The sequence below is a fragment of the Trachurus trachurus genome (assembly GCF_905171665.1).
Source record: "Trachurus trachurus genome assembly, chromosome: 7".
Classification (NCBI taxonomy): Eukaryota; Metazoa; Chordata; class Actinopteri; order Carangiformes; family Carangidae; genus Trachurus; species Trachurus trachurus.
The window spans coordinates 494,185-519,929 of record NC_139901.1 but is presented as its reverse complement, the minus strand read 5'-3'; the positions used below and the strand labels follow the sequence as shown (position 1 = coordinate 519,929).

The window sequence follows — 25,745 nt, the reverse complement described above, 5'->3', positions numbered from 1 at the left end:
AGTGACTCTCCTCCCTGAAGGTACATTTACATGCTCATACAACACTGTAATAACACTGGACGTGATACAGTTTCTCTTAAGAAATGATTGGCATCCATAGCAGAAATAACAGAATATATTTCTACAGTGCAACAATACAATGGAATAGTCTGCCCACACATATGAAATGGACGACAGTTTAAAGTGACCATAAATAAAATCTTACCAAGTACCATTACGTATAAAAATCAATAATTTGTAATTATTGAAAGAATGTTGTCATAGCTACCACCACTAGCTGTTTAGTTTATATGTTGACTCTGTTGTCAAATGTTTTCCTACAGCACCTCAACAGAAATAAGCTTTTGATCGTTATTGTGTTCTCACCTTGGTTGTTTTTAATTATTTTAAATGTAATGAATTGATAATGACAGTGTTATTAGGAGTCACAGTGGTTTATAGAGTGTTGTACTTTGATGTTTCACTGCTAAACGTCAGGCAACAGTGTGTTCAGCCAGCCGAGACTGGAGCACGCACATCAACCACATTACATTATTGTTAACCAAATGATTAAAGAGGGAAGCTAGAGACTCAGGGACAGATTTACTATGACGATTGAGAAAATCCAGCCCATATTTGTTCTTGTTAGCCTAGCTTAGCATAAATAAGCAACTAGCCTTGCTGTTATTAGCCTAGCATAGCAAAAACAAGCAGCTAACACCTAGCTGTCTGTTTAGCCAAGTTTGAATGTTTGTGCACATGGAAACTTCAGAGGTGTCAGTACAAGTTTGTTTTTTTCAAAGAGCAGTTTTTGGTTTTCAGCAGGAAGTACATGCTGGAACTATTCCCTGATGAAAGACAGTTTATCTGTGACCTGCCTCTCCTGTGCAATGTCTTCATTCATAGTCCACGTTTTGGTGTGTGCACACCGGGCACAACTCGTTTTCTTCGGGGGTTTATTCCAATACAAACCTACATAATCAACACAAACCCACAGCTAATGTATGCAGAGTCTATGGACACCCACTGTCATATCCAGGTGTTTCTTTTATTTTGTCCACCTTGTTCTTGTCAATAAAGGTAGCACCACTAAATAATATAGCAGGAACAGCACCTCTCAAACATGTTTGAACATTGAACATTAAACTGAAGGATATACTGTACAGTATATAACCTTTCTGAAGAGGCCTGTTGTATTCAACTACTTTATGTTCCTAATAAACTGCCAACTGACTGATATTATTATTATTATTATTATTATCATCAGTTGTATGAACAGGCTGTGAAGAACTGGAATTTACTGGCTTAGCTGCTTTCAGTGCTGTTCTCACCTGTAACAGCTGCTGCGCTAAGCAGCTGAGGGTATGGGACAGTCATGGCTTGGTTAGGTTCATGTGCAGTTTGGGTTAGGATAAGTCATTCCTTAAGGTTCTTTGTTATAGTGGTTACAATAAAAACAACATGATTATATCACAGAATGTCTTCCCTTTGCTCCTGTCATAATCACTATGACAACTAGATGTATCCTGGCAATAACCTGCAATTGTTGGTTAAAGCGACTGCACAGATTTTTTACAGGATGATGGTCTTATCTTGGATCTACGTATTGCTCTGCTCCACAAACAAACAGGCAGCTGCATCAGAGAGTAGGCTACTATATAGTATAGTATATTCATTCATTGTAATGGATCTGACAGTGGGATAGTGGCTGATAATGGGTTGACCCCAGGAGATCTCTGTACCCCACCACTGCACTGGGCTGGTGATCATCAAGAAACAGTTCTAGCACTTCACATTTAATGACATGAGTATGATTATCTAACCACACTCTCACAACAAAGAAGACTCACCCTACTTCAAAACATGCTGCAGTACTCTCTTAAATGCGTACCGTAAAACTTCAAATAATGGCCGAGTCCCAATTTGCCGCCGGTCCCAATTAACCGCCGGGTGTAGCAAAATATTTTTTATATTAAACGCCCATCCCACATAAACGCCGGGTCTAACATTGTTTTTCTGGTTGCCAAAAAATATTCTATGCAAATATAGCGGGTGTCTCTAAGACGGCCGAGGACCGACGAGACGCCTCCCCTCGGCTTGGCTCGCTCCTTGTTTAAAATGACTTGTTACTCCTTTTAAAAGTAGCAATCAGAGAGGGCGGAGCACCGACATGACGGGGGTCTCTGTCTCCTGGTACCTGTGCGGTCCAGGACCGCGGAGGTCCTGGACCTAAACGCCCGGGCCTTTATTTGAAGTTTTATGGTATGTACCCCCTGAGGAAGTCCACCAGCTGTCTGGGGCAGACTGCGTCACATTATGGCTGTAAAACCTCTGAGAGTTTGGCAGTGATGCAAACTGGGCCCAGTGTGACAAACTGATACAGTTTGATGTCACATCTGGAAAGAAGTGAAGACAGTTGTTCTCTCTGATGTCCCACATCCCTGGAGGTAGCTGCAGACTGAGGTGTTTGGGCTTCACAGGCAACGGTACTTGGTTTTCACCTGTCAGAACCAAAGCACTGAGACTGAACCAGAGGAGACACACAGCGGTCCCAGGTGCCGGCTCTTCTGACTTCAGATCAGAGGAGTTCACAGGAGCGTCCACGCCTACAGTTACTCAGTCAGGTGACATGCCCACCCGTCATTGGCTGAGAGCTAGAGGGAGCTGCCACACCAGAAGAGTATTTTCACTGGAGCTGGAGCCGGAGTCTCCAGAGGCCGTCTGTCCCGCGCGGCGAGATCCTCTCCCGCCGGAGAAGACGGCTGTTGAGGTGACTTTGTTCCGCCTGGCCTCCCCCTCCGTCCCCCACTCCGCGCGCCGCCCCCTCACCCACACGTCGGGATCCTCGCTCACCTCGTAGATGGAGCCGTCCTCGGGGCTGTGCTCCAGTGAGTCTGCGGGGGCCCGGGGGCCCCCCAGGTCGGGCTGGGCGCTCAGCAGCTTCCCCGGCAGCTGGCAGGTGGAGTGGAGGCGGTACTGCAGCAACAGACGCTTGGGCTTCTGCTCCCTGGACGGAGGAACTTCTGAGTCTCGGGGGTGGTTGTTGTGCTCCGGCCTCTGCCCCCCCTCTTCTCCCCCCACAACACCCTGACCTCCGGGCCCCCCCCCTCCCTCGCCGTTGACCCCTTCATCTCGGCTGCTGAGGATGGAGTCCCGTCTGAGCAAGTCCGAGGCCAGGATGCTGGAGGTGGACACGAGGAAGTCCACTGGACCACAGTGAGCGTTCAGAGACGTCATTCCTTTACCTGAGTGGTGAGACAGGTCGACATGTTAACTAGGGGTGTGACGATACACTCAGCTCACCAGACCAGACCAGACACAAGACTGGGTTCACGAGATCGAGACGAGACTTTAAGAAAACTACAATAACAAAATATACGACTGGACCAACAGACTTTTATTTAACCGAGTTGCACATGCATTTTGAAATGTTTTATTATAACTCATTACATGCATGATGTAAGCATGAGCTTTTAATTAACTTCTTCTTCCACAAATTGAAACTAAAACTAAAATTTATAAAATTTAAAATAAATTAAATAAAATTCAATATTTATTTCTTTTTTTCAAGTGCAAACAATATTATGTGCAGTGTTTCCTCTAAGATTTTTTAAAGTAGTGGCAGCTGGTTGATAAGTTTGGTTTTTACTGAGGAGGAATGAAGCACCTAAACCAAGTCGAGTACAGTTATAACTGTGTAGTGGAAAGCGGTGCAAAGTATTGGTAACTGGTAGTGGAAACCCTGCTTTACATTTTTTAACATAAAAAAAAAACAAAAAGACAGATTTTTAACGCAACGAGAAATATCGTCGAGTTAAATCTCGTGGGACGAGATCTCGTCACACCCCTAATGTTAACACATGGGCAGAAGAACAGGAAACACTGTGTGTTAGATACAACCAGCTGAATCTATCAATCATGACAATATCAGATCACCTATATATATGAAGAAGAGGGTTATGAAGTACCTTGATTTTGTTTCTGTTTTATTTTTGGTGAGTCATTTTAACGTATGAAGAGAGAGGTTTTCAAATCAAAGAGAAACTAATGCCATACAGTAAAATGCCTTGTGTCTCATACTAAAGGATTCTGGTTTTACATCCACTGTCAGGATAACAGACTCTCTCTCTCTCCTTTATTTTCAATCCAATAAACTTGTGAGGGCTTTACTCTTACGCTTACGCTTTACTAAGATATGAATAAATGCAGTCTTATTAAATGCCCCTTTTTTTGCAAACCGAATGCAATAAATATATTCCATGGAGGTGCAAGGAATAATGAGCATGAGTCAGTGCTGACCTGTGATCTTAGGAATGCCCTCCAGTGTAGGCACAGGGAAGGTGAGGATGACACCCTGACTGGTCCCCACCCACAGCAGGCCCTGACAGATCAACAAGCTGGAGACGCAGACTTGACCTGAAACACAGACGTTGAGTCATCACCATGACGCTCACAGCTGCATCTTCATAATGTAGGGCAGCAGTGAGTGACTCTGTGATGTGATGTGTGTGTGTTTGCTCTTGCGTGGACTGGCCTGGCGTCAGGTGGGCCGTGCGGGTGGAGATGTTGACCTCCTGCAGCGGCTGCAGTGTCTCTGTGTGGAACAGCTGGAGGGAGGAGCCCTGGGTGAAGGCCATCCAAACGCCCCCACCTGAACCAACCATGTGGCTGACAGCGCAGCCCGGATCGGGGTGGGCTTCAAACCTCTGTGGTAACAGAGAGAGTCAGAGGGTCACAGTGGGAAGCTGACCTGTCAGAGCCTCCAGGTTCTGTGGGATCATCAACATTTAACCTTCAGGGTTCAGGGCTACACTTGTACCGCTTCGGTCAAATGTCCACTTCCGAAAAACTGCTCTCAAAACAGATACGTATTTTTTTCTGTTTTTTTTTTTTGCATAGATCTCTTAAAAGAATTGTTCACCCAAAATTCAAATTGCACTCTATTTGAGGGTCTCAAACTGGGAAACATTTTCTATTCCTATTTTTTAATAAGGTCAGCCCCTCCTCCTGACAGAGATGAGAGATCATGAAACGCTGTTAAAAAAAACACAATAAGATTATTTTCTGTGAGAGACTATGGCGGACCCAAATGAGTCTTGTTAATTAATCAAAAAAAAAAAAACACTATTCCGCCCACGTAGTCATAGGCCTATGCGGATACAGGACACATCACCGTTTACACTTGTGTATAATGTGGTCACAACGCGTCCATGACAACCTCCAGAGGTGGTTTGGCCAATCGGATCACTGTACTTTCATATGGTCAAGCTCTATCTGATTGATTAATAGACATTGCAGCCACAATTATCAGTAACTGTTTATGTAAAATATTATTGTTTATTATTATCTATCTATCTTTGGGTTTTCAACTATAGTTTAATGACTTTCTAGTTTGTGTTAATCTTATCAAGTTAGTGATTTACAGCATTACAATCATTTTAGTCTTGATACTGAGCAATGGGAACACTGTGTCTCAAAGATATATAGATATATGGATATATACAATAAATTTCCCTTTGGGGACAAATAAAGTAATTCTTATTCTTATTTAGAAATGAATTTGACCATTTCTGAGTGTAGATGTAGGATTAACAGGAAACTCTTGCCTACCTGTGTGTGGAGGCTGGGAACTTGGAAGACAGTGACCTGGTTGGAACAACTGGCCCACACATCGTCTTCAAGTGTCAACAGAGTGCTGACCGGCTCAGAGCCCAAAGACACCAGGCTGCATGAGTCCTGCTCCCACAGTCTCTCTGAGAGGGACAACGGTCCACGGATTAGCATCTGTTCACAAGCAACCACTACTCCTCCACAGTCAACCCTCACCAGGGTATATACAGGAATCTTGAAGTGAATTTTAATACCTTTTTAAGACTTTTTCAAGACCTTTTCAATATTTTTCAACACCTCACCGCCACTTCAAGCTGTAACCATTTACATCAGTGACACTTTTAACGTAACAGTTTTAGTTTGTGATAAAGACTATAGACCACTATGATACAACATAATTCAAAATAGGCTAGGATAATAAATCAAAGGCAAAGTTTATAAAAAAAAAAACCAAAAAAACATTGCTCCACTCTCAAAAAACAAAAACAACAATCTTCTTTTCTTTTTTATGTACTGGTTCATCTTTGTTTTTTAATAAAATGAATAAATTCACACATTTTTACAATGTTTTTTAGGACTCAAACTCTTGAACAGCTAATTCAGAAAAAAATACCTTCAATATTTAAGACTTTATAAAGTAATACTTTAATACTTTTTAAGGGTCTTAATTTTCCCAAAAGTGATTTATCACCTTTTAATACTATTCAAGACCCCGCGGATACCCTGCTCACATTAGTGCAGCAGGTGTTTAGAAGTGTGCCCTCACCTCCAGACTTCCTCTGGTACACAGCTACTTTTCCGTTGTTGAGTCCAGCAAAGAGGAAACAGAGCAGGTGTTTGAGGCAGAGGACTGAGCTGCTGTCAGGGTTCCCCAAGGTCAGCAGGCACTGGACAGCCGTGTCCACGCTGTTGTACACATGGATGCTGGGAGGACAAGAAGAAAGGTTACACACGAGTAAAACTGTGCACTTTAAATCCACATCTGAGAAATTGGTACATGTACCTATGCACATATGTTTTGGAAATGCTTGAAGATACAAATGTTTTGGAATGAGGTAAAGAAAGAACTGGACACTTTGATTGGACATAACTTGGACCTATCACCTCTTCAGTGTATTCTGGCGGCCAAGGTCTCGAGCGCAAGGAACAACCACAACGCAAAACTCATCGGAATACTCTTATATATGGCACGAAAAACTATTCTTAAGTTCTGGATTCATAAAGACACTCCTACATTGGACGATTGGTACAAAGAGGTAATGAGTATAATCCCTTTGGAAAATGGACTTATAGCCTTCATGATAAAATGGAGGGTTTTACAAGGGTATGGCAACCAGTTTTTGATGCTGTGGATGTGGATCCCTCTGGACTGAGCTTCAATATCCCTCACTGAGTGACATAACATGGATGACTCTGGTGGTGTATTGATGTGTTTATGTATATGTATGTTTGTAAGCTGTTACTTGCTTTGTTATGTTTATTCATAACTGTTGAGTAGCTTATGCTACAGAAAAATGCATGGTTCTGTGGAAACCATATGTAAAGAACAATATGTGCCCTGATTAAACCTTAATAAAAAGAAATTTAAAAAAAATCCACATCTGGAGCCGGAGTCAGGATGTGGTTGGCTGAAAGCAGAGGAGACACCTGAATATAAGAGAACCAGATTGAGATGACAGACCTGCTGTCCTGCAGGCCCACACAGATGATGTTTCCCATGGCAACAGTCTGGGCCTTCTCAGCTTCCTCCTCTGTGCTGGGACACGGCTCCTTGACGTACTCCAGACAGAGGACCGGGGCTCTCAGTGGGATGGTCTTGACCAGGCGAGGAGTGGCTCGGTTCAGGGAGAAGACCTCCACCTGGCCGTGGGTGGACACGCCTCCTCCAGCAGCAGCCTACACACCGGGACAACACAGAGAAGATAACTTATCTCAGATCAGCTGACCATGTTCCACACATACACATCAGAGCTGTGAATTGATGAACTGACATTTTTTAATTGCAATTCATGAGTATCTATAGTTAATCCTGATTAATTGAATATTCTTTTTGTTCCAAATGTACCTTAAAGAAATATTCTTCAAGTATTTATAATAACAATTAATAATTCTTTATACAAATGAAACTTTATTATACATTTAGCAGAAACAATGACATCTATTTTCCGTAAACCCTTGAAGGCCTCACTGCATTTGGCATAAAACAATATGACGGCACCACCTGAGTGGAGACTCAGCTTACAGTTTAGCCTGCAACTACAAGGAGATTCATAGTTAGAAACTGACAATAGGTCAGTAGTAATAATTGTCCCGTCACGCGTTACCATTTAAGATCATGGTTGTAAGAGCTGTTGAAAATGCCTCTGACAAAGGCTGAGAAACGTCAGGATCATCAATGAATTGTACTGCTGAGTAAGTGTGTGGTGTGTGGGTTGTTGTGGTTGTCTACTCACCCAGAGGTAACCCTGAGGTAGGGATGTACTGGCAGTGCAGAACCCCAGCAGGCTGGACTGAGACGGGCTGTGAAGAGCAGCCTGCAGCTACACACACACACACACAAGACATCAGAGGTACAAGACACACTATGAGACCAGTCTTCCTTCTCTCAAACCCCCACCGGTCGAGGCAGACAGCCCCCCCAACCTCAGACCAGTACTGTTGGAGGTCTCATCAAGTTTGTTCTGCTGCTCTGTTGGGTTTCTCTCTATAATAAAGTCCGATCTTACCCTGTAAAGTGCTTTGACATGATGTGAATTAAGATTAGGGGCTATACAAATCCAGCCGCATTGTGTGTTCTCACCTTCAGTGTTTTGGAAGAGAAAACAGGAAGTTTGCAGGTCACCAGTGGAAAACTAAATGGAGCTTTTGTCTTCCCGTCTTCTTCAGCATATTCCCAACCCGGAGAGTTTTCCTGTCCTGAACAGACAAACAACAGACATTTATTTTATCATTTAAGTTTTATTTTATTTGACTTATACAAGCACCTTATAACTTCTCTAAGAGAGTATTATCCAAATCACATTATAACATTTAAAGGGACATTGTGTAACTTCTCCTGTTATCTATTCACGAAAATCGATTATTTGGTTCAAAAGTCTGTTTTTCATTAACCAGTAATCCCCCCATCAACAAAGTGAAGTGTTCCTTTCAGCTCTGAATTAGCCGTTCATATCATTCATATCTCCATGGAGCGGGTAAGCTCGGTGCTGGCTGCCATGTGGTGTCGCCATGTTTTTATGCTCAGTGGCAGCGTGACGGTAGGAAACCACGGAAAACTCAGCGGAGACACCGGAGCTGTCGGCTCAGGTCCAGGTGAAAAGGTAAAAGGTACTTTATTTGTCACATATACAGCTAGTACAGTGAAATTCTTTCTCTGCATTTAACCCATCCCTGAGGAGCAGTGGGCAGCCACGGTGCAGCGCCCGGGGACCAACTCCAGATTATGAGTCAGTGCCTTTGGTCAGGGGCGCCGACTGGAGGATTAACCTAGCTGGCATGTTTTTAGTGGTGGGGGAAACCGGAGCACCCAGAGGAAACCCACGCAGACACGGGGAGAACATGCAAACTCCACACAGAAAGGACCTGGGCGGCCGGGGATTCGAACCCAGGACCTTCTTGCTGTGAGGCAACAGTGCTAACCACTGTGCCACCGTGCCGCCTAACTGTTGCCGCCTAAAGGTGGCGTCTGTGAAAAGTCACCGTGGTAACGCAGTGAGGAGGAATGGAGCGTTACACTGATGCTGCATTCACCTGCAGTCGGGCAGACGGCCGTCGCTAACGAACCAGATGTCATGTCAGAAGTCAGAGAAAGCCGGTAAAACGTGAGTCAGGTAAACAAAACAAAATCGCCATGACAACATATTGTCACGTGTATTGTTTTGCCTCGTGCTGACGGACCACTTGTTTACATAGAGGCTTGTGCAGCGGCTGTCGTCCGTCTGCCGTCTGCCCAATTTCACGTGAATGCAGCATGAGAAATACGATTGAGTTGCTTGTGATATACACAATGTCCCTTTAAACTTATGAGCATTTTTGTCAAAACTACATTAAAATCATGTACAAAAAAACATGATGACGATGAACAGTGGTGGACAGAGACAAGACTGTGATGGTCATGTTTCCATTTCATCTTCTACATTGTTTTTCATTGATGTTTAACAAACAGTAGTGGATGGAAAAATGCATTGTTGCCTAGAAACACAGTAAAACTCTCACTCTGGGCAATCCTGGCGAGGTGCAGCCGGTTCACCCAGGAGATCTTACTGAGGGGACTCGGAGTGTTGAAGACCACCATGATGCTCACTGGACGACCCGACCTGTTAGTGGAAACAAGAGCATGTTAGCATTCAAAATATCTTTTTAATCCAAGACTGAACACCTCAGCCTGGGTACGGTTGAATACAACAGTGTCTAATATGAACCTCCAGATACTGACTTGTCAGGTTTGCCCGGCACAGACAGACGCAGCCGACACTTGTTGGCGTTCTGGATCTCCTCCTCCTTCAGACGGACGAGTCTCAGCAAAGCCAGGCACCAGTCCTGAGAGACTGTGGTGTTCAGGTTCTGAGGAGGAAGCAAAGATGGACCAGAGTTTATTCTACTGTATTAAAGGGACAACGAGGAGTTTTGGAAAGCAAAGGGTTCTCACACTACATTCCCCATGAGAAGATTATTGGACCGCCGTAAGACAGATGTCTTGCCAAGAATGTTTTCATTCATCAAGAATTAAAGTCAGAGGTTCAAAGACGATCAGATACCGTCGTAGTTCCGACCATAAACGGTGATTCGGCGGCGTTATTCCCATGACCCACCAGGCAGCGTCCGTGAAACCGAAAGTAAAGAAACGCTGGGCGGCTCGCCCGGCATTTCCACCACTAATAATAATATAAAATAACGATAGAGACAAAACGATATATTTATCGAAAATGGAGCCATTAACAAATGTGGGTAGCGTAGATTCATCCACATTACAGTAATATGAGACTTTTTTATTGTATTTTTGGCTCTGCCGCTGGAGAAACTCCTCGTTGTCTTCTAAGAAAGATGGAGGAAGTTTCAGCCTGAGAAACATAGGAACAACAACAAACAACAAAAATGAGAAAATGAATGTTTACTGTCAGAATATTTCAGTGGAGGTTTGTTAAATAAAACACTTGTGTGTCTAAAAACAGAAGTTAAACGGTGCTGCAGGAAGAGAAAAAGGGGAAATAAAAGAGACAAACCAAGACCATGACCACAAAATATAAAGTTCCTCCAAATTAAACAAGTCTACTAGCCTGACAAGCCAGACTGTAATTAACATGTCTAGTCTGGCAACGAGCGGTAGACCTCGACTCAATCCAGGGGGCGGGATGAAGGCTGTCTTTCAAACTGCCTCTGCACCAATAGGGTAGCGCTACGACCAATCAGAGCAAAGAGCAGGATGACGTTAGCCTGACAAGCCAATTAAAATGTATGTCGTCATGGCGTTAAGCCGCCCAACGACTCTCTAAACAGATAGAGCGCTGTGATTGGTGAACACAAACGGTGTTCGAGACTCAAAAAGTTCCTATGGCTCGTTTCTAGACCCACCTACGGAGCAAAGAGATCTGCTGCTGCTAGGGTGCAGCTAGATTTCTAGGCTACAAGTCGACAGGAAAGCACAGAGACATCAGAGAGGTGCTGTTACCTGGTAGGTTCCATGGAGCGTCCCCACCAGCAGGGACACCTCCTCCACCACAGCCAGGTCGTGCTGCAGCTCCTCCAGCTCCTGGTAGAGTCTCGGGGGGCCCAGGAAGACTTTACCTGAAACATTTGATGAATTGCTCTTTGATGAACTGAATGGATCATTCACACGTCTGTCTGCAGGAGCAAAAACCTTTGCAAACTGTCACTGTAGCTTTCATCATATGAATGTTCAGCTTGTGGACGTTCATCAGATGAAATCAGAGCGTGAAGCAGCACCACACAAGACTGTTTTTAAAATACACATTTTGACCTTTGACCTGATTACCCTGATGTTTTGTGACCTTTTTCACTTTTTGGTATTGTGTCTATGATGTTATAATAATGTTGGTCCTCAGTTGAGTTTACAGTGACTATAGCAGATAGAGAAATCTTTTCCTTCCTGTTCTGCAGAGTTCCTGTCGGGCCTGATCTGCCACCTCACACCTCATAGGTTAGTTAGTCCATATTTTACAGTCTATTTAACGTTTAGACTTATTTTCCTCTACATTTCTTCCATTGGGAGTTTAAAAAAAAAAAAAATTATATTTAACATTTCCTATTTAAAATTATCTACTTATTTTGTACTTACTGTGTTACATTTGTATTAGACACTAACTTGTGTAATGAAGGACAGAGGAGGAGTTGTATTCTGATAACCACTGATTAGACCCAGGTGTGATTCATTGTGGACTTTGCCTCATGTTCAAATGAACTGTGTTTTCACTTCTGTCAAAGTCTACCTGAAGATGGTCCATGACTGAAACGTTGTATCCAATAAATGTACTCAAGTATGTACGCAAGTAGTGCCGACAGTTTTCTACTTTGACCCTTGACCTCTTCAATCCAATCAGTTCATTCTTGAATCCAAGTGAATCTTTAAAGCTCCAGTTGGTAAGTTGATGAAAGTGAAAGTAAACTCTGTGACTTGGACGGAAATTTCAAGATAATACACCGTCAGGTCACTTTGACCTGAATCTGATTTTTTCGCTCATATGTGACCCATATCTGATTTGCTTTTGACAGTGTGAACAGCTCAAGTCGCATTGAATCTGACTTTTTCAAATCAGATTCAGGCCACTTCTAAATGTGGTACTGAATCGGATACATATCCAGACCTGCCAACCTTGAAATATTTTTATGAGTACCACAATTCATGATTATTGTAATTTATAAATAGATACATGAGAAAAATGATAGATTAAAAAAAATGTTGCACAGTTGGTTCATAAGTTATTGAGTGGTTGAGTTTTGATCGTGGTTCACACGATGGTGCAGCTCAGCCATCATCATCATCATCATCATCATCATCATAGAAGCAGAGCATTACTCTATTGTCTGCATGTGTCATGTGTTGTGAGTTACTGCCAGTGGGTGTGTGATGTGTGTTGAGCTGTGAGTGTGTACCTGTGGTGCTGGAGATGGAGCTGTGGCGTTGTCTAGCGGTGCCGACACTGTCCCGGCTCTGCAGACTGTCCTGTCCCACCTCCACCACCTGAGTCTGCAGCAGGGGGGCAAACCACTTCACAGAGTACTTAGGACCCACAGGGACCAGGCTGCTGATGTCAGGGGGCCCTCTGGTGGACAAACATGTTGCACATGTTCACTACATCGCTCTTCAATCACATCCAGTCAGTCTCAGAATAACAATCAGATGTTTTAGCAAGTATTTTCAACATAAACGTGATATTATTAAAGCAGAAGTAAGTGATCCGGTGGTTTTGGCTAACTTTCTGTCAGCAGATGGAGTTAGCAGTCCCCGCCCTCGTCCCTACGTCACCACATTCACGCGCATCCCTTGGCTGCACACACAGAGAGGACCGCCCCTTTATGCCGTTCTCTCTCCTCATTGGATAAAGGTTGTAGGATACAAGGAAAGTTTTCTCCTCGGCTTACAGCAGAGCAGAGTGACTGACAGACCAAACACTCTATAGAAGTGATTGCTGTCGGAAGATATAACTATTTAAGACTTATATTAACACAAACATTCTGCTTACTTCTGCTTTAAGTATTTCGTAAGAAGAGAGGAAATATAAACATTGATTACACATGAAAGTACTGCAGGTCAGATAACCTAAATATAAAAAGAAAAATTCAACAATAGGGTAAAGTATTTACTATGAAAATGTGAAGAAACAGTGGAAATACATAAAAAACATACAGCTGCAAATATTTACACTAAAAAAATGAGTGAAGGGAGGGAGGGGTTTGTTTTTAGCCTGCTGGAAACATCTAATCCACACCCATCCCCACGCTCCATATACCTCTGTTGCAAGAAAGCTGAAACACACAAGTGGAAACACTCATTTAGAGGAGATAACACAGACTGACAGTCTTCTTACTTGAGGTTGATGTTGGCACAGATCAGGGTGTCATTGAGGAGGAAAACCTTCCTCTCCTTGGACTTGAGGACTTGGCCGTTGTCACCATAAACAATTTCAGTCAGCAGCTCACACTGGATCAGCTGCCTCTGCTCCGGGGTCAGCAGCTGGAAACACAAGTGACCACAGCAGATCATTGATCACACATCCAGTCAAAGTGGATGAGTCAGTTAGCGTCGCGACCACTCCTGATCTATGTGTTGGCAAAAGCTGCAGCCACATCAACATGAAGTTGAAGGACAGTTAGTGAAGAGGGCACATGGACAGTAAACGGAATGTAAAGAGTCTCTGAACAGATTTATGGAGGCCCATCCAGCTTGTGTATTTCAGTGTTAAAGTTTAGACACTGCATGGTGTAAATAGCTCCAGCTCCACTGAATTGTAGATGTGTGTATTAATCCCATGTGTGTAACCTTGTTGAAGGCGCGGTCCCCGAGGCTGTGGGCCAGCTGCTGGATCTCAGCCTCCTGATCGGCCACTCGCTTCTGCTCGTTGAGTTTCTCGGCCAGAGTCTCCAGCTCAGTGAGGGCGAGCTGCAGGGGCAGCCGGTCAGCGTGGGACTTTGGAGTGTTCTTCAACATGTCCTGATAAAACAACAACACCATTAAAAGAGGGTTACTACAGGGGCTTACTATAGAGGTGGTGAGGAGGGGCTAGAATTGGCACTCTATAGACATTCCCCACATAATCCATTATTGACTTCCAAATGAATGTGTCTGATTTTTTTAAGATACTTTTTTTTTTTATCTTTATCCACTTAATTTTCTACACTCCTTGTCAAACTTTTTTTTTGAGTGACTTTGAAAATGTATTGATTGATATCAGAGAGACATTTCAACCCAAGAGAATAAGTGAAGTGAACCATAATTCTGGTTCTGATTCACACTTATAATGATCAATGTCCTCTTCGGATGATTCTTCAGCACAATTTTTCATCTAAACCAATCACGGACTGAAAAGTTTTCATTTTTTTTATTATATTCATTATAATTTGTAAATATAAGGAAGATGTTATTGGTAAATGGTTCATGGTAAATGAACAGCACTAAAGTTCTCCAGCTTTCCTCTGATGCACTTACACTTAGAGATCATTCCTGGCAGACAGATCCCAGTGTGAGAGGGGATCCATAACAGATAGGAAATCATGACAAAGCTATTTTTTTCATAAAACTATGAGTGGTTCACTAACTGGAACGTCAGTGGTTTGACCCACAGGTCCAGAGTGTGAGGTGCTGTATGTATGTATGAATGTGGTTTCCACTATAAAGACTACAGGGCACTGTGTGAGTGCAGTAGTCCAATTCAAAAACCTGATGAAGCCAAGGGGCAGAGATTTAGAGGGTTTTTTTTTTCCATTCAGGACCCATAATGCACAGCAGCAGAGACATGACTGTCTTTCACTTCCTCCTGTCAGAAACTCCAACACAGAGTTTCAGAGCAGCAGTTAAGGACTTGAAATGAAACCAAATGCCAAATGCCAGTGGAGGCAGTCGGTTGGCAGCAGGGCACAACTCACATACTGTCACTTTCTTTACACTTCCTGAGTGAACAGGCAGGTCACATGTCAGCTCAGCTTGGGTCTCATGCAGGGGCGTTGCTAGGCCTGCAGGTTTACAGGGGCACAGCCCCCCCACGGACACCTACACACACAGCAGCCTCACTATAATATTACCACTCAAACTTACAAATGCACTATGGTGATGGTATTTAAATTCACATGCATGAACAGAGTTTTTTCATTCAAACATAATCAAGTCCTTCATCAAAAATACATTTTACAAAAATAAAAAATACAATTATATAGGGTAGGATTTGTTAAAACAACGATTCGATTTTAATCAAGATTTGTGGTTGCCAATACAATTCAAGGAGATATTGGTTCATTTAGAAAGATAAGATCCAATACAATTCAGTGACTTGAAATTGATTCAGTAGCTTTTTAGCCAAAAATTCAACCAGTGTGACTGTGAAATAAATACCTGGATACTGGACAGTTTTTAAAGAAAATGAGAAGGGAGCAGTAGTTCAAAAGCTCTCAGGTGTGTTGAATATATTCTGATATTCACAACAACAAAAACTTATTAATAATAACACTATAGCAAGAGGCACACAGCTATGCATGCTGTCAATACCATTAGTGCAGACTTAAACCCATCTGCAAAATGTTCAGCATTTGTACAACCCTTCACCTCAAGAAGATCCAATTGAGTCAGACACACACACACACACACACACACACACACACACACACACAGAGAGAGAGAGAGAGAGCGCGTCAGCTGTCACTTTGTCACTCTCAGCGTCGGCATGGTCCGGTAAAATAAAACAAAACTGGTCAGTCTTTGCCACCTTTTGGTTTGGGACATCATGTTATTATTTATCTGACTAACTTGTACATTTGACTCAGAGGAGCGGCGGATCAGCTGGTGTGCAGTGCGCGCTGTAGCCTACTGTATGATCCTTTTTTTCTCTCTCTCTCTCCATCGCGCTGTACGTCTTCACGTTTAGGCCTACTCACTTTCTACACAAGCCGTAGGTCGAGGTGTGTGGGGTGAGATGGAAATAAGGTAGAGCAGAGCTTCTGTCTCATGCTGAGTTCCATATTAAGACAGGTGCGTCAGTGCCAGTAGATCGTCGCGGACTCGCGCGTCAGGCATTTGGCTCTCCTAATAGGAATGGCTGGTTTGATGTGTCTTTATCATTTAAAGGGCTAAAAAAAAATAAGGAGCTGTCAACCACTCCTAGACACGTCAGGTCAGTCATAGCGCAGGGGGAGGGATATTATCCTCTGATGAAAAATAGACTCATTCATGAAATTTTATTGAGAATTTTACAGGAGAGCATAGCGCATGTTTACTGGGACACGTGCCCCAGTAAAAAGTGTCGTGATGCGCATGGACATGACTGTATTTCTGTGCATGGTTTGGATTATTGAAGAGGGACCTGTCTGACAGGGGAACACATTAAAACTGTGATTTATACCGTACGTCATTACCACATCAAACATGAGTCATTTTTAACCACATGTCAGTACAGCCTTAAGGTGTGGACAGGTGTGGACAGGTGTCTTCTCCTGTGTTGTATTTCCAGTGTTGATCCGTAAGAAGAAAGATTTGTCATCATCATGTCAAAACCATCTGATCACAAGTGAACAGCTCTAAATACAGGTGTTAAAGCACCTGTGAGACGTTGAGGACACATTGGAGGTGTGGTCACTCACACCATATACAGGTGTGATCTGGACCACATGTAGCCAAGTTCTTTTAGCACAGATCCAGAAGTTAGATCCAGTCACACTGTAAAGCCAGGTGTGAACACACGCAGCTGTTTTGTTACGGCTCACGTGGTTGAGATGAGCACGACAGAGAGACAGGTGTGACCAGTTGGGGTGTGATTGGTCTCGTGCCACAAGATCTCGCCAGATTTAACTCGATATTTCTCGTCGCGTAAAAATCTGTCTCGCCAGATTTCTTTTCTTTCTTTTTTTTAATGTTAAAACCATAGGTTAAAACAGGGTTTCCACTACCAGTTACCATTACTTTGCATCCCTTTCCACTACACAGTGATAACTCTACTCTACTCGGTTTAGGTGCTTTTCTTTTCAGTCACAGCTGAGTTCTTCATGGTTCCTCCTCAGTAAAAACCAAACTTATCAACCAGCGCATCCAGCGTTTACCATTAATTAGCGACTCTCTCTCTCTCTCTGGCTTGCGCGCACGCACTTACACACACACACACACACACACACACACACACACACACACACACACACACACGGGCACATGGACAGGTCACACCCCTAGTGACCAGTGGTGTCAGTGACTCACCTGCAGCAGCAGGATGAACTGAGGGAAGCGTTGGATGGGTTTGACCATCAGGCCGTACAGAGTGATTCTGTCTGGACTTGACGCTTGCTTCTTCTGAAAGGCACATAAAGAGGATTTGGTGAGTGCTGCAGTAATGTGTGGTTACATGAGGAGGGATACTGAGGGTGTGGTGGTGTAGCTGGATGCTCCACTATAGACGGAATTATACCAATCTCTATTAAACTAAGATAAATATTTCAAATAGACTCTAATTGTCTACAGTTTTACAGTTTTCATACTGTATGTTTTACAGTCTCTTTCTTTCTTTCTTTCTTTCTTTCTTTCTTTCTTTCTTTCTTTCTTTCTTTCTTTCTTTCTTTCTTTCTTTCTTTCTTTCTTTCTTTCTTTCTTTCTTTCTTTCTCTTTGTCTTCTCTCTAATCTGTCTGTCTACCCTCTAAAACCCCTTCCTGTGTGCCTTATGTAATAATGCATAATAGTGAAGTACAAGCTTTTTGAACAGGTTACAGCTTAGTGTGTGTTGGGGGCACACCTTGAGAAAGTCCAAGAATGCAGGTTTAGACATGCAGGCCTTCTTGATCAGCGCCATTGCATTGGTGAAGTTGTTGATGTAGTCACTGTACACGTTCAGCACCATGGACTTTGAGAACTGTGGAGAAAAGAGTTTAAAGTCAGGACTCAGGATTCAGCAGCTGGTTGAGAAGTGATTGATTGGAGACGCACAGGCTGCAATTCTAATGTTTGATTTCCAATTAAAAAAAGACAATCTGACCTGATTATTCCAATTTTATTTGTAAAACTACAAGCATATATCAACTGGTAGCTGTAGCTACACAACACTTTGACAGTAGGACGTAACAAAGTGAACACTAAAATCCTTAGCTGTAAATACTGTCAACTACATTTTTACTTCAGATTAAAAATGAGATAATTTGCCAACAAGAGGAATAATTTAACTAGATGGCCCATTCCTTCAGGGCAGTAGGTCTCACCCAGTGAACGCTCTTACTCAGAGGGGGAAAAAGTGCAAGGACGGAAATGAAGAAAGAATCAATGACAAGAAAAATGTGCTTATGACTGACCGAGGCTACAAACAGGTCTCCAATGGTCTCGCTGTGATCCCACTCAGCCACCCGGGAGGCCAGGGCGATCTGGAACATGGAGTGACACTGGTGGATCTCCGGCAGACGGTGAAAGATCTGACGCACCTTCTTGGGGCTCAGGATCCAGTTGTGTGTCTCCAACAGAGGCCTCTGGTACTCCTGGCAGACAGAGACAGCTCAGCTTGGTTTACTGTACATCTGCTTAAATTGGTTGACTGCAGGATTATAGAGCAAACATAGCATGTTTCTCTTTCCTTTTGTCCTCACATGCCCTTTACTGCACAGCGCTTTCAACAGGACACTTGATGTGATTCATTTCTTAATAGCTAAATAATGACCTGTCAATACTTTAAAGTTTAAAGTAACAAACTGACATTGCCCTAATTCAGAAAGACAGGAACCATGACATAACATAACCATCACTGCTGTTGTAATGGACAAAGTGATGCACAATCTCTTCTACACATGAGTGAAGAACTGAAACCTTGAAAATACAAAAAAGTCAGCAGACACCAACGCTGCTGAGACAGCTGAACAACCAGCTGGTCAATCCTGTATGTTTACTTGACCACCCAGTAATGAAGCCTTCCCACCCTGCATGCAGTGTTGGTCCTGTTAGCCCAGGACAGACGGGACTCACCTGGAGGACTCTCTTCAGAGAGTCTAGGTAGCTGCTCTCACTCTGAACAATGGAGCTGAGGATGAGACGTCTGACAACCTGTGGGACAGAGTGACACTCAAATTTGGGATAAACCTTCAATAACATCGATGAACTATTTGATAACCGTTGTCAATGCATTGATTAAAGGAGTCAAATCTAAAGAATCACAGTAACAGAGTCACCAAGTTACAGAGAAACAGTAGCAGTATAATCAAGGCACTGAGAGACAGTCATGGTAAAGGGTCAGTGTAACAGACTCAAAGTAAGAGAGTGACAATAACAGAGTCATAGCAAAGATTTTCAATATATGGAAAGATACTCCATGAGCGGCTGCTCCAATCATATGACACTTCCTGTCTCTCTAAGTGGGCGTGGCCAACCGTCACCACCTCGTCTGTGATTGTGTGTGTGGATTTATACAATTTGTAGGTAGATGAAAGTGAGATGTTTATATTTTCTTATGATAACATTAAATATTTACACTACTAACAGTCATATTTAGCATGACAAAAATAATTTTAATCATTTTCACGGAAGTTCGCGGCCGTTTGTTTGACGTTGCCTAGGAGATCTGTGCCAAATCTGCCAAAGTGGATTTTCTCCTGATGTGTCCGTCTGAAAATTGCCATTTTGGTGTCAAACTGTTCAGAAGAGATGTGGCTTGTGAAAAATGAGTCCAAAATTTACTTCAGTGACTGTGGGGAGAAAGGACAGACCATAATCGGTGTTTACGTTAAATTGTCCCATTGGAGTCAATACATTCTATGCTGCCTCTGGTCTCCCTAAAGGGGCGTGGCCCTGCAGAAGCCCACGTGACATCATACAGGAAGCTGACTCGTCATTGAAGGTCTTGGTTTATAAACCGTCTTTGGTCATAGTAAATGAGTCAGAGGAATAGAGTCAGAGTAACAGAGCCCCAGCACCAGTCATAGTAATAGAGTCACAGTATCAAAGTAACAGAGTGACAGTCATAGCCACGGCCACATCTTGACTGAATGTCATGTCCTGCATTGCATGTACCCAGGCCACCACTTTGCTACTCTCACTTTCTCTTTTTAGTCATGCTACAGTTTTCAGTCACTAATTTACTGCAGTGGCTTCTACTTAGCTTCTGCCCTGACCGGTGTTAAACCATATGAAATTCAACATGTTCCTGCACATGTTCAACAAAGAAAAACCCCATTTCAGCTAAAGGTGTCGTCCTGTCTACAACTCTTGGGATTAAAGCTCAAGACTACACAGTGATAACTGGTCATTTATACCAGTTGCATACTTGAAGAATAATTGATATATGTATAAACGTATAAAAGCAACATACACCTTGTTAATACTCCAAAAAAGAGCTGTGATCATTTTACATTATGCCAATTACAGGGCACACACAAACCAGTTATTTATCAAAGCAAAATTCCTCAAATTATATGACTTAATAAACTATCGCACATTACAGTTTATGTACAAGGCTACCAACAAAAGCCTCCCGCACAAACTACAAGCACTATTTATAGATAGAGAGATGAGACACAATCTGAGAGGAAACATGATATTCAGGCAGAGAAGGGTGCAAACTACATTAAAATCCTTTTCCATCTCGGTTACTGGGGTCAGACAGTGGAATAACTTGGATGACGAGGTTAAAAAATCAGGAAACCTGCGCGTTTTCAAAAAGAAATATGTTCAATTGATCCTAGACTGCTGCAGAATGATTTACAATGAGGACTGATTAAGGTCAGAGACATGAATCTGCAGGCACTGTGTCTGTGTCTAGATGGTATGGGTTGATAACAATAGCCACTGTGTACCCAAATAATGAACTGAAGAACAACAATGAACTGAAGAATTCAGCACCAATACGGATAATCAATTGGTCCACGAGCTGCTCAAATCACTGCAATCGATCTCTGCCATTGGACCACACGAATACAGGACTGAGACATGCCAGACAATGTTGGAACGTCAAAAGATAAAATTTTGATGAAGAGAATGTATTCTGAGGGTACCGGAGGCGGGACTAGATACACTTTTGCTTCTCCCATTTTCCCTTTCGGCCATGTTGCTGTATTACTTAAACTGAGATGAAGTGTGATGAAGTCTGATTTAACTAACATGTCCGAAATGAATAAAATAAAATACAAATAAAAAATGTCACAAATATGTCACTAAAGTTATGATTAGAAGCAATGAAACTGTCATGATTGTAATACAATAACCAGAAATTATATTCACCTCTATAAATAAATTGAATAAATCCATGGTTTAATTTTTCCCTTATTTTAAAAAACACTGACTGGCATTTTATGATGAACTGGTCATTTGCCTTTGGCCAAATACATTCACTCCCATGGTTACACACCTGTTGGCTGCTGAGCCCCTCTGGCATGGGGCACAGTTGTGCTGGAGGGTGCTTGAACTCACACACAGACACGTCCATGTAACCCATGTCATCCTTTCCCTCACCTGCAAAGTGGAACACAGTCACTTCATTACACACAGTCTGTTCAGGTGGTTGTTACAGACATGTACACAATAACAGCCTTATATCAGCTATATGTAAGTTTTTTAGCAGTCACATCTCTTAAAGCAGAAGTAAGCGGAATGTTTGTGTTAAGAATAGCGTAGTAGTGTTGTCGACATTTTAGTCAAAATATTTCAATTTGGTGTATTTTGTAGTAATACTGGAAGAGTGACTGCCCTCTATGGGTTGAAACACGGCTATTACAATCGAATTTTTCTATTGGCTGAGATGGAGGTCGATGACGTTTTGGAGGTCGCTTTCGTCACCGGCCACTACTGTAGCTCCCCGACCAATCAGCACCGGCTGCTGCCTGCCGCTAACGGCTGCTAGGCACTCTAGTCCATGCTCTAGCTGCTCTGCTGCGGCTAATGGCTCTGCTGCGGCTAACGGCTGCTAGGCACTCTAGCTGCTCTGCTGCGGCTAACGGCTGCTAGGCACTCTAGCTGCTCTGCTGCGGCTAATGGCTCTGCTGCGGCTAACGGCTGCTAGGCACTCTAGCTGCTCTGCTGCGGCTAACGGCTCTGCTGCGGCTAACGGCTGCTAGGCACTCTAGCTGCTCTCCTGCGGCTAACGGCTCTGCTGCGGCTAACGGCTGCTAGGCACTCTAGCTGCTCTCCTGCGGCTAACGGCTCTGCTGCGGCTAACGGCTGCTAGGCACTCTAGCTGTTCTGCTGCAGCTAACGGCTGCTAGGCACTCTAGCTGCTCTGCTGCATCTAACGGCTCTGCTGCGGCTAACGGCTGCTAGGCACTCTAGCTGCTCTGCTGCGGCTAACGGCTGCCAGGCACTCTAGCTGCTCTGCTGCGGCTAACGGCTCTGCTGTGGCTAACGGCTGCTAGGCACTCTAGCTGCTCTGCTACGGCTAACGGCTCTGCTGTGGCTAACGGCTGCTAGGCACTCTAGCTGCTCTGCTACGGCTAACGGCTCTGCTGCGGCTAACGGCTGCGGAGCCGGTGACCAGCGGATCGGCTGTAGATGCACTGTGTCACGGCTCCGGCGTCCTCTCCTAGTAGTGTCCACACTACTAGTGCTGTTAGAGTCGCTCGTTAGTAGCTCGTTAGCGCTATAGCAGAAGTGTCGATGTGTGTTTATAATAAACAATTTTTATATACAGTCTGTGGTGTGAATGCGGCGCAGGCGGGAGGGGGGATCGGAGAGTGCTCCTGGAGTTTTTGAATTTCAAGCTTAGAGCACGTCATCCAAAACTGAGGGGTTTAGTTGCTCTTTAAATAGTTGTATCTTCCAACAGCAATCACTTATATAGAGTGTTTGGTCTGTCAGTCACTCTGCTCTGCTGTAAGCCGAGGAGAAAACTTTCCTTGTATCCTACAACCTTTATCCATTGAGGAGTGAGAACGGCATAAAGGGGCGGTCCTCTCTGTGTGTGCAGCCAAGGGATGCGCGTGAATGTGGTGACGTAGGGACGAGGGCAGGGACTGCTAACTCCATCTGCTGACAGGAAGTTAGCCAAAACCACCGGATCGCTTACTTCTGCTTTAACTGACCAATTAACAAGACTGGGCAGCATTAAACTTCATTCCTTTAGACCTGCTCCAAAACCATGTTCAGCATGTTGCTTTTGATTTTGTACCTGTAATATTAAATATGCTTTCATTTTAAATTCAGCCTGTATGCAGCAACTGAGCATTATTTTTAACATTTAGCATTTTCTCCCTGACATTTTAATGCTCAACAGCAATTTCAGATTTTTTTTTTTGATGAGACTTCCATGTTTTATATTTTTTGTCCAGTCTTTGTGGCTTTCAGTTAGTTCTCAGCTCCTGTTGTCTGATTTCCAACAATGAGAGTTACTTTTTATGCGTCTTCATCTCAGTGTCTTCACATTGGGCAGAAGAATAAATAAATGACATCTGCAGCCTTGGTATAAATCTGATCACCATATTTGATGAACATGTCAATCCCAGCACCAGTGTCTGTACCTGTGGAGTCTTTCCTCTGCAGGAATGACACTTTGCGAATCATGGCCAGCCTCGTCTTTTCTAAACCATCCTTGGTACCGTTTCTGGCTGCCTTCATAAACTGCTGCACCTGGAAAACACAGATAATAATGTTTACTGTAGTTTTTTTTTGTTTTTTTCCAACAAAGGTAAAATCTGACATTCGTGTCACATTATAGGAGGATGGGACATACCCTAGCATCACAGCTCTGTTTGATTTGGGAAACATGGGGTGTACCCAGACGCACTGCCAGCTCCCTGGTGGTGACAGCGCAGCGCTCCTTCAAGCTCAGCACATCTGCAGGCAGCTGGCACAACAACAGCAAGATTAACACACCTGACTACAGTAAACAAAGAAAAAAACATATTGATATTCTATTTTTTTTTTTACCATTTGCAACAAATAAAATCGTATTTCATCTTATTGTATCGCCTCAATGAGCCTGTGGTTCACTAAAACAAGCCATTGTTTTTAATGACTATCCCTGTCTCACCTGTCATTCAGGGAGTGCAGTAGCCACATGGAACTAACCCCTCTGGCTCATTTGTTTGATACAATGCAAAGCAACTGAGTTGTTTACATTGTTCAGTTATTTGTTGCACAAAATAACAGCATCATTATCGACTAAAAGTCATACTGGATGACTATGTTTAGACTCACTCTGAGAAACAAGAACACAAACCCTCCCAGAAAAAAACATAGAGATCCATCAAAAGCAGTTTGTTGAGCTAGATCATGTTGCAACTTGAAAACAAAAAACAGAACAGGCTGTGACCAAAGTGTCGATCTCAAACCCTGTGTTGAGTCATTTGTAATTTCTGCCTTCACCGCTGTGACCGTATCTGCTGTAGGTAAACAGCTAAACAGGTCTGAAATGACCAACTATTCACATTTCTTTTCAAAGTTACAGAAATAATAGAGGGTGTGCAGGCCAAGCCTTCCACACACTGAATATTAGAGGGCTATCTGGACTCACCCAGTATAAACTTATCATATGTGATTTCAGTGTCAGAGGTCAGTGTGTGAAAATACCACAGAAAACATCTGGACTCAAAGAGTGATGTCAGTCAATAACATCATCATTCTTTAATTCAATGTTATTTCATTTGAATGTATCACTTAGAAGATAAGACACCTACCTCACTGATTAGTTGATCTCTTCATATGTACAAATCACTTCTTTCGCAAAGCTCATAAAAACATGCAGCTTATTCCTTGAGAGTCACACTCAGTATTACTGCCCAGCTGTAACTCATTATCTCCACTCTGAAAGCTCATTCGACTGTGTCATTTTCAAAATACTAACACATGAGCAGGAGGGGAAAGTCCAACATCAGGAGTAACACATGGTGAAGTAGAAGACAGAAGTGCTGACAGAGCGAGGGACGGCCAGAAATAATCCACTTCCTCTTTTCTTCAAACTGGGTTTCATTCACACTGTGCATTGACTCTGTGGTTATTCCCCTGCACAAGGTGATTTTGGGGCTGGACCGGTGTGGACTTTTTAGCTCAGTGCTCACAGAATAATGGTTTATTTTTGTCACAACAAATGTTATTTTAAATTGAGCAGAACAAACGCTACAACCCTCCACTGGTGCGGATTCCTCTGTCAATACTTGGTCGTCTTTCAGTTCACTGTTTCGATTTTACAGACCACACTTTTACTGTGTTGCTTTGGTTGCACACTCCTGCATTTATACAAGTGCTAAATGTGAAGTTTAAATCAAGGAGAAGCGTAAAAGTAAAAGTTCTTTAACTACTCTTACTGTAAATATGAAAAATTCTAGAATAAATGAAAATCTCCAAACCTTGCTGTTGCTGCTGCGGGCTGGATGAGGAACAGTCTCACTGTCAGACAGTTCATCATAACTGTCAAACTCACTGGAGCTCCAGCCATTAGAGCCACGGTGATCAGGTCTCTGGACGTCCTCATAGATGTCATCTACATCCACACACAGACAGGCATGTACAATGCATGAAAAAACAGACAGAGAGCAGTTTCAAAAACAA

General features: G+C 43.1%; 1 protein-coding gene across 1 annotated transcript; it reads right to left on the bottom strand.

Moving 5' to 3' along the window:
* Nucleotides 1-1,449: 1,449 nt before the first annotated feature.
* LOC310989105 (rho guanine nucleotide exchange factor 10-like protein) lies at nt 1,450-25,700 on the bottom strand. The gene is made up of 22 exons (XM_083976006.1): nt 25,544-25,700; nt 23,929-24,042; nt 23,717-23,825; nt 21,616-21,719; nt 19,242-19,319; nt 18,581-18,760; nt 18,031-18,147; nt 17,501-17,593; nt 14,087-14,257; nt 13,635-13,780; nt 12,700-12,869; nt 11,258-11,373; nt 10,025-10,152; nt 9,805-9,905; nt 8,390-8,505; nt 8,043-8,129; nt 7,271-7,485; nt 6,356-6,513; nt 5,590-5,732; nt 4,514-4,685; nt 4,279-4,395; nt 1,450-3,224 (listed from the first exon to the last, which is right to left on the bottom strand). The coding sequence occupies exons 3-22, from the start codon at nt 23,811-23,813 to the stop codon at nt 2,620-2,622; spliced, it is 3,114 nt and encodes a 1,037-aa protein (XP_083832132.1). The 5' UTR covers nt 23,814-23,825; nt 23,929-24,042; nt 25,544-25,700; the 3' UTR covers nt 1,450-2,619.
* Nucleotides 25,701-25,745: the final 45 nt, after the last annotated feature.

Excerpts from the sequence above, each read along its gene's own strand:
- LOC310989105 (XM_083976006.1), bottom strand. The coding sequence starts at position 23,813 with ATGAAGGCAGCCAGAAACGGTACCAAGGATGGTTTAGAAAAGACGAGG. Across the intron at positions 4,686-5,589 it reads TTCCCAGCCTCCACACACAG|AGGTTTGAAGCCCACCCCGA; the intron begins GTAGGCAAGAGT and ends CTGTTACCACAG. Across the intron at positions 4,396-4,513 it reads CACGGCCCACCTGACGCCAG|GTCAAGTCTGCGTCTCCAGC; the intron begins GCCAGTCCACGC and ends TCTGTGTTTCAG.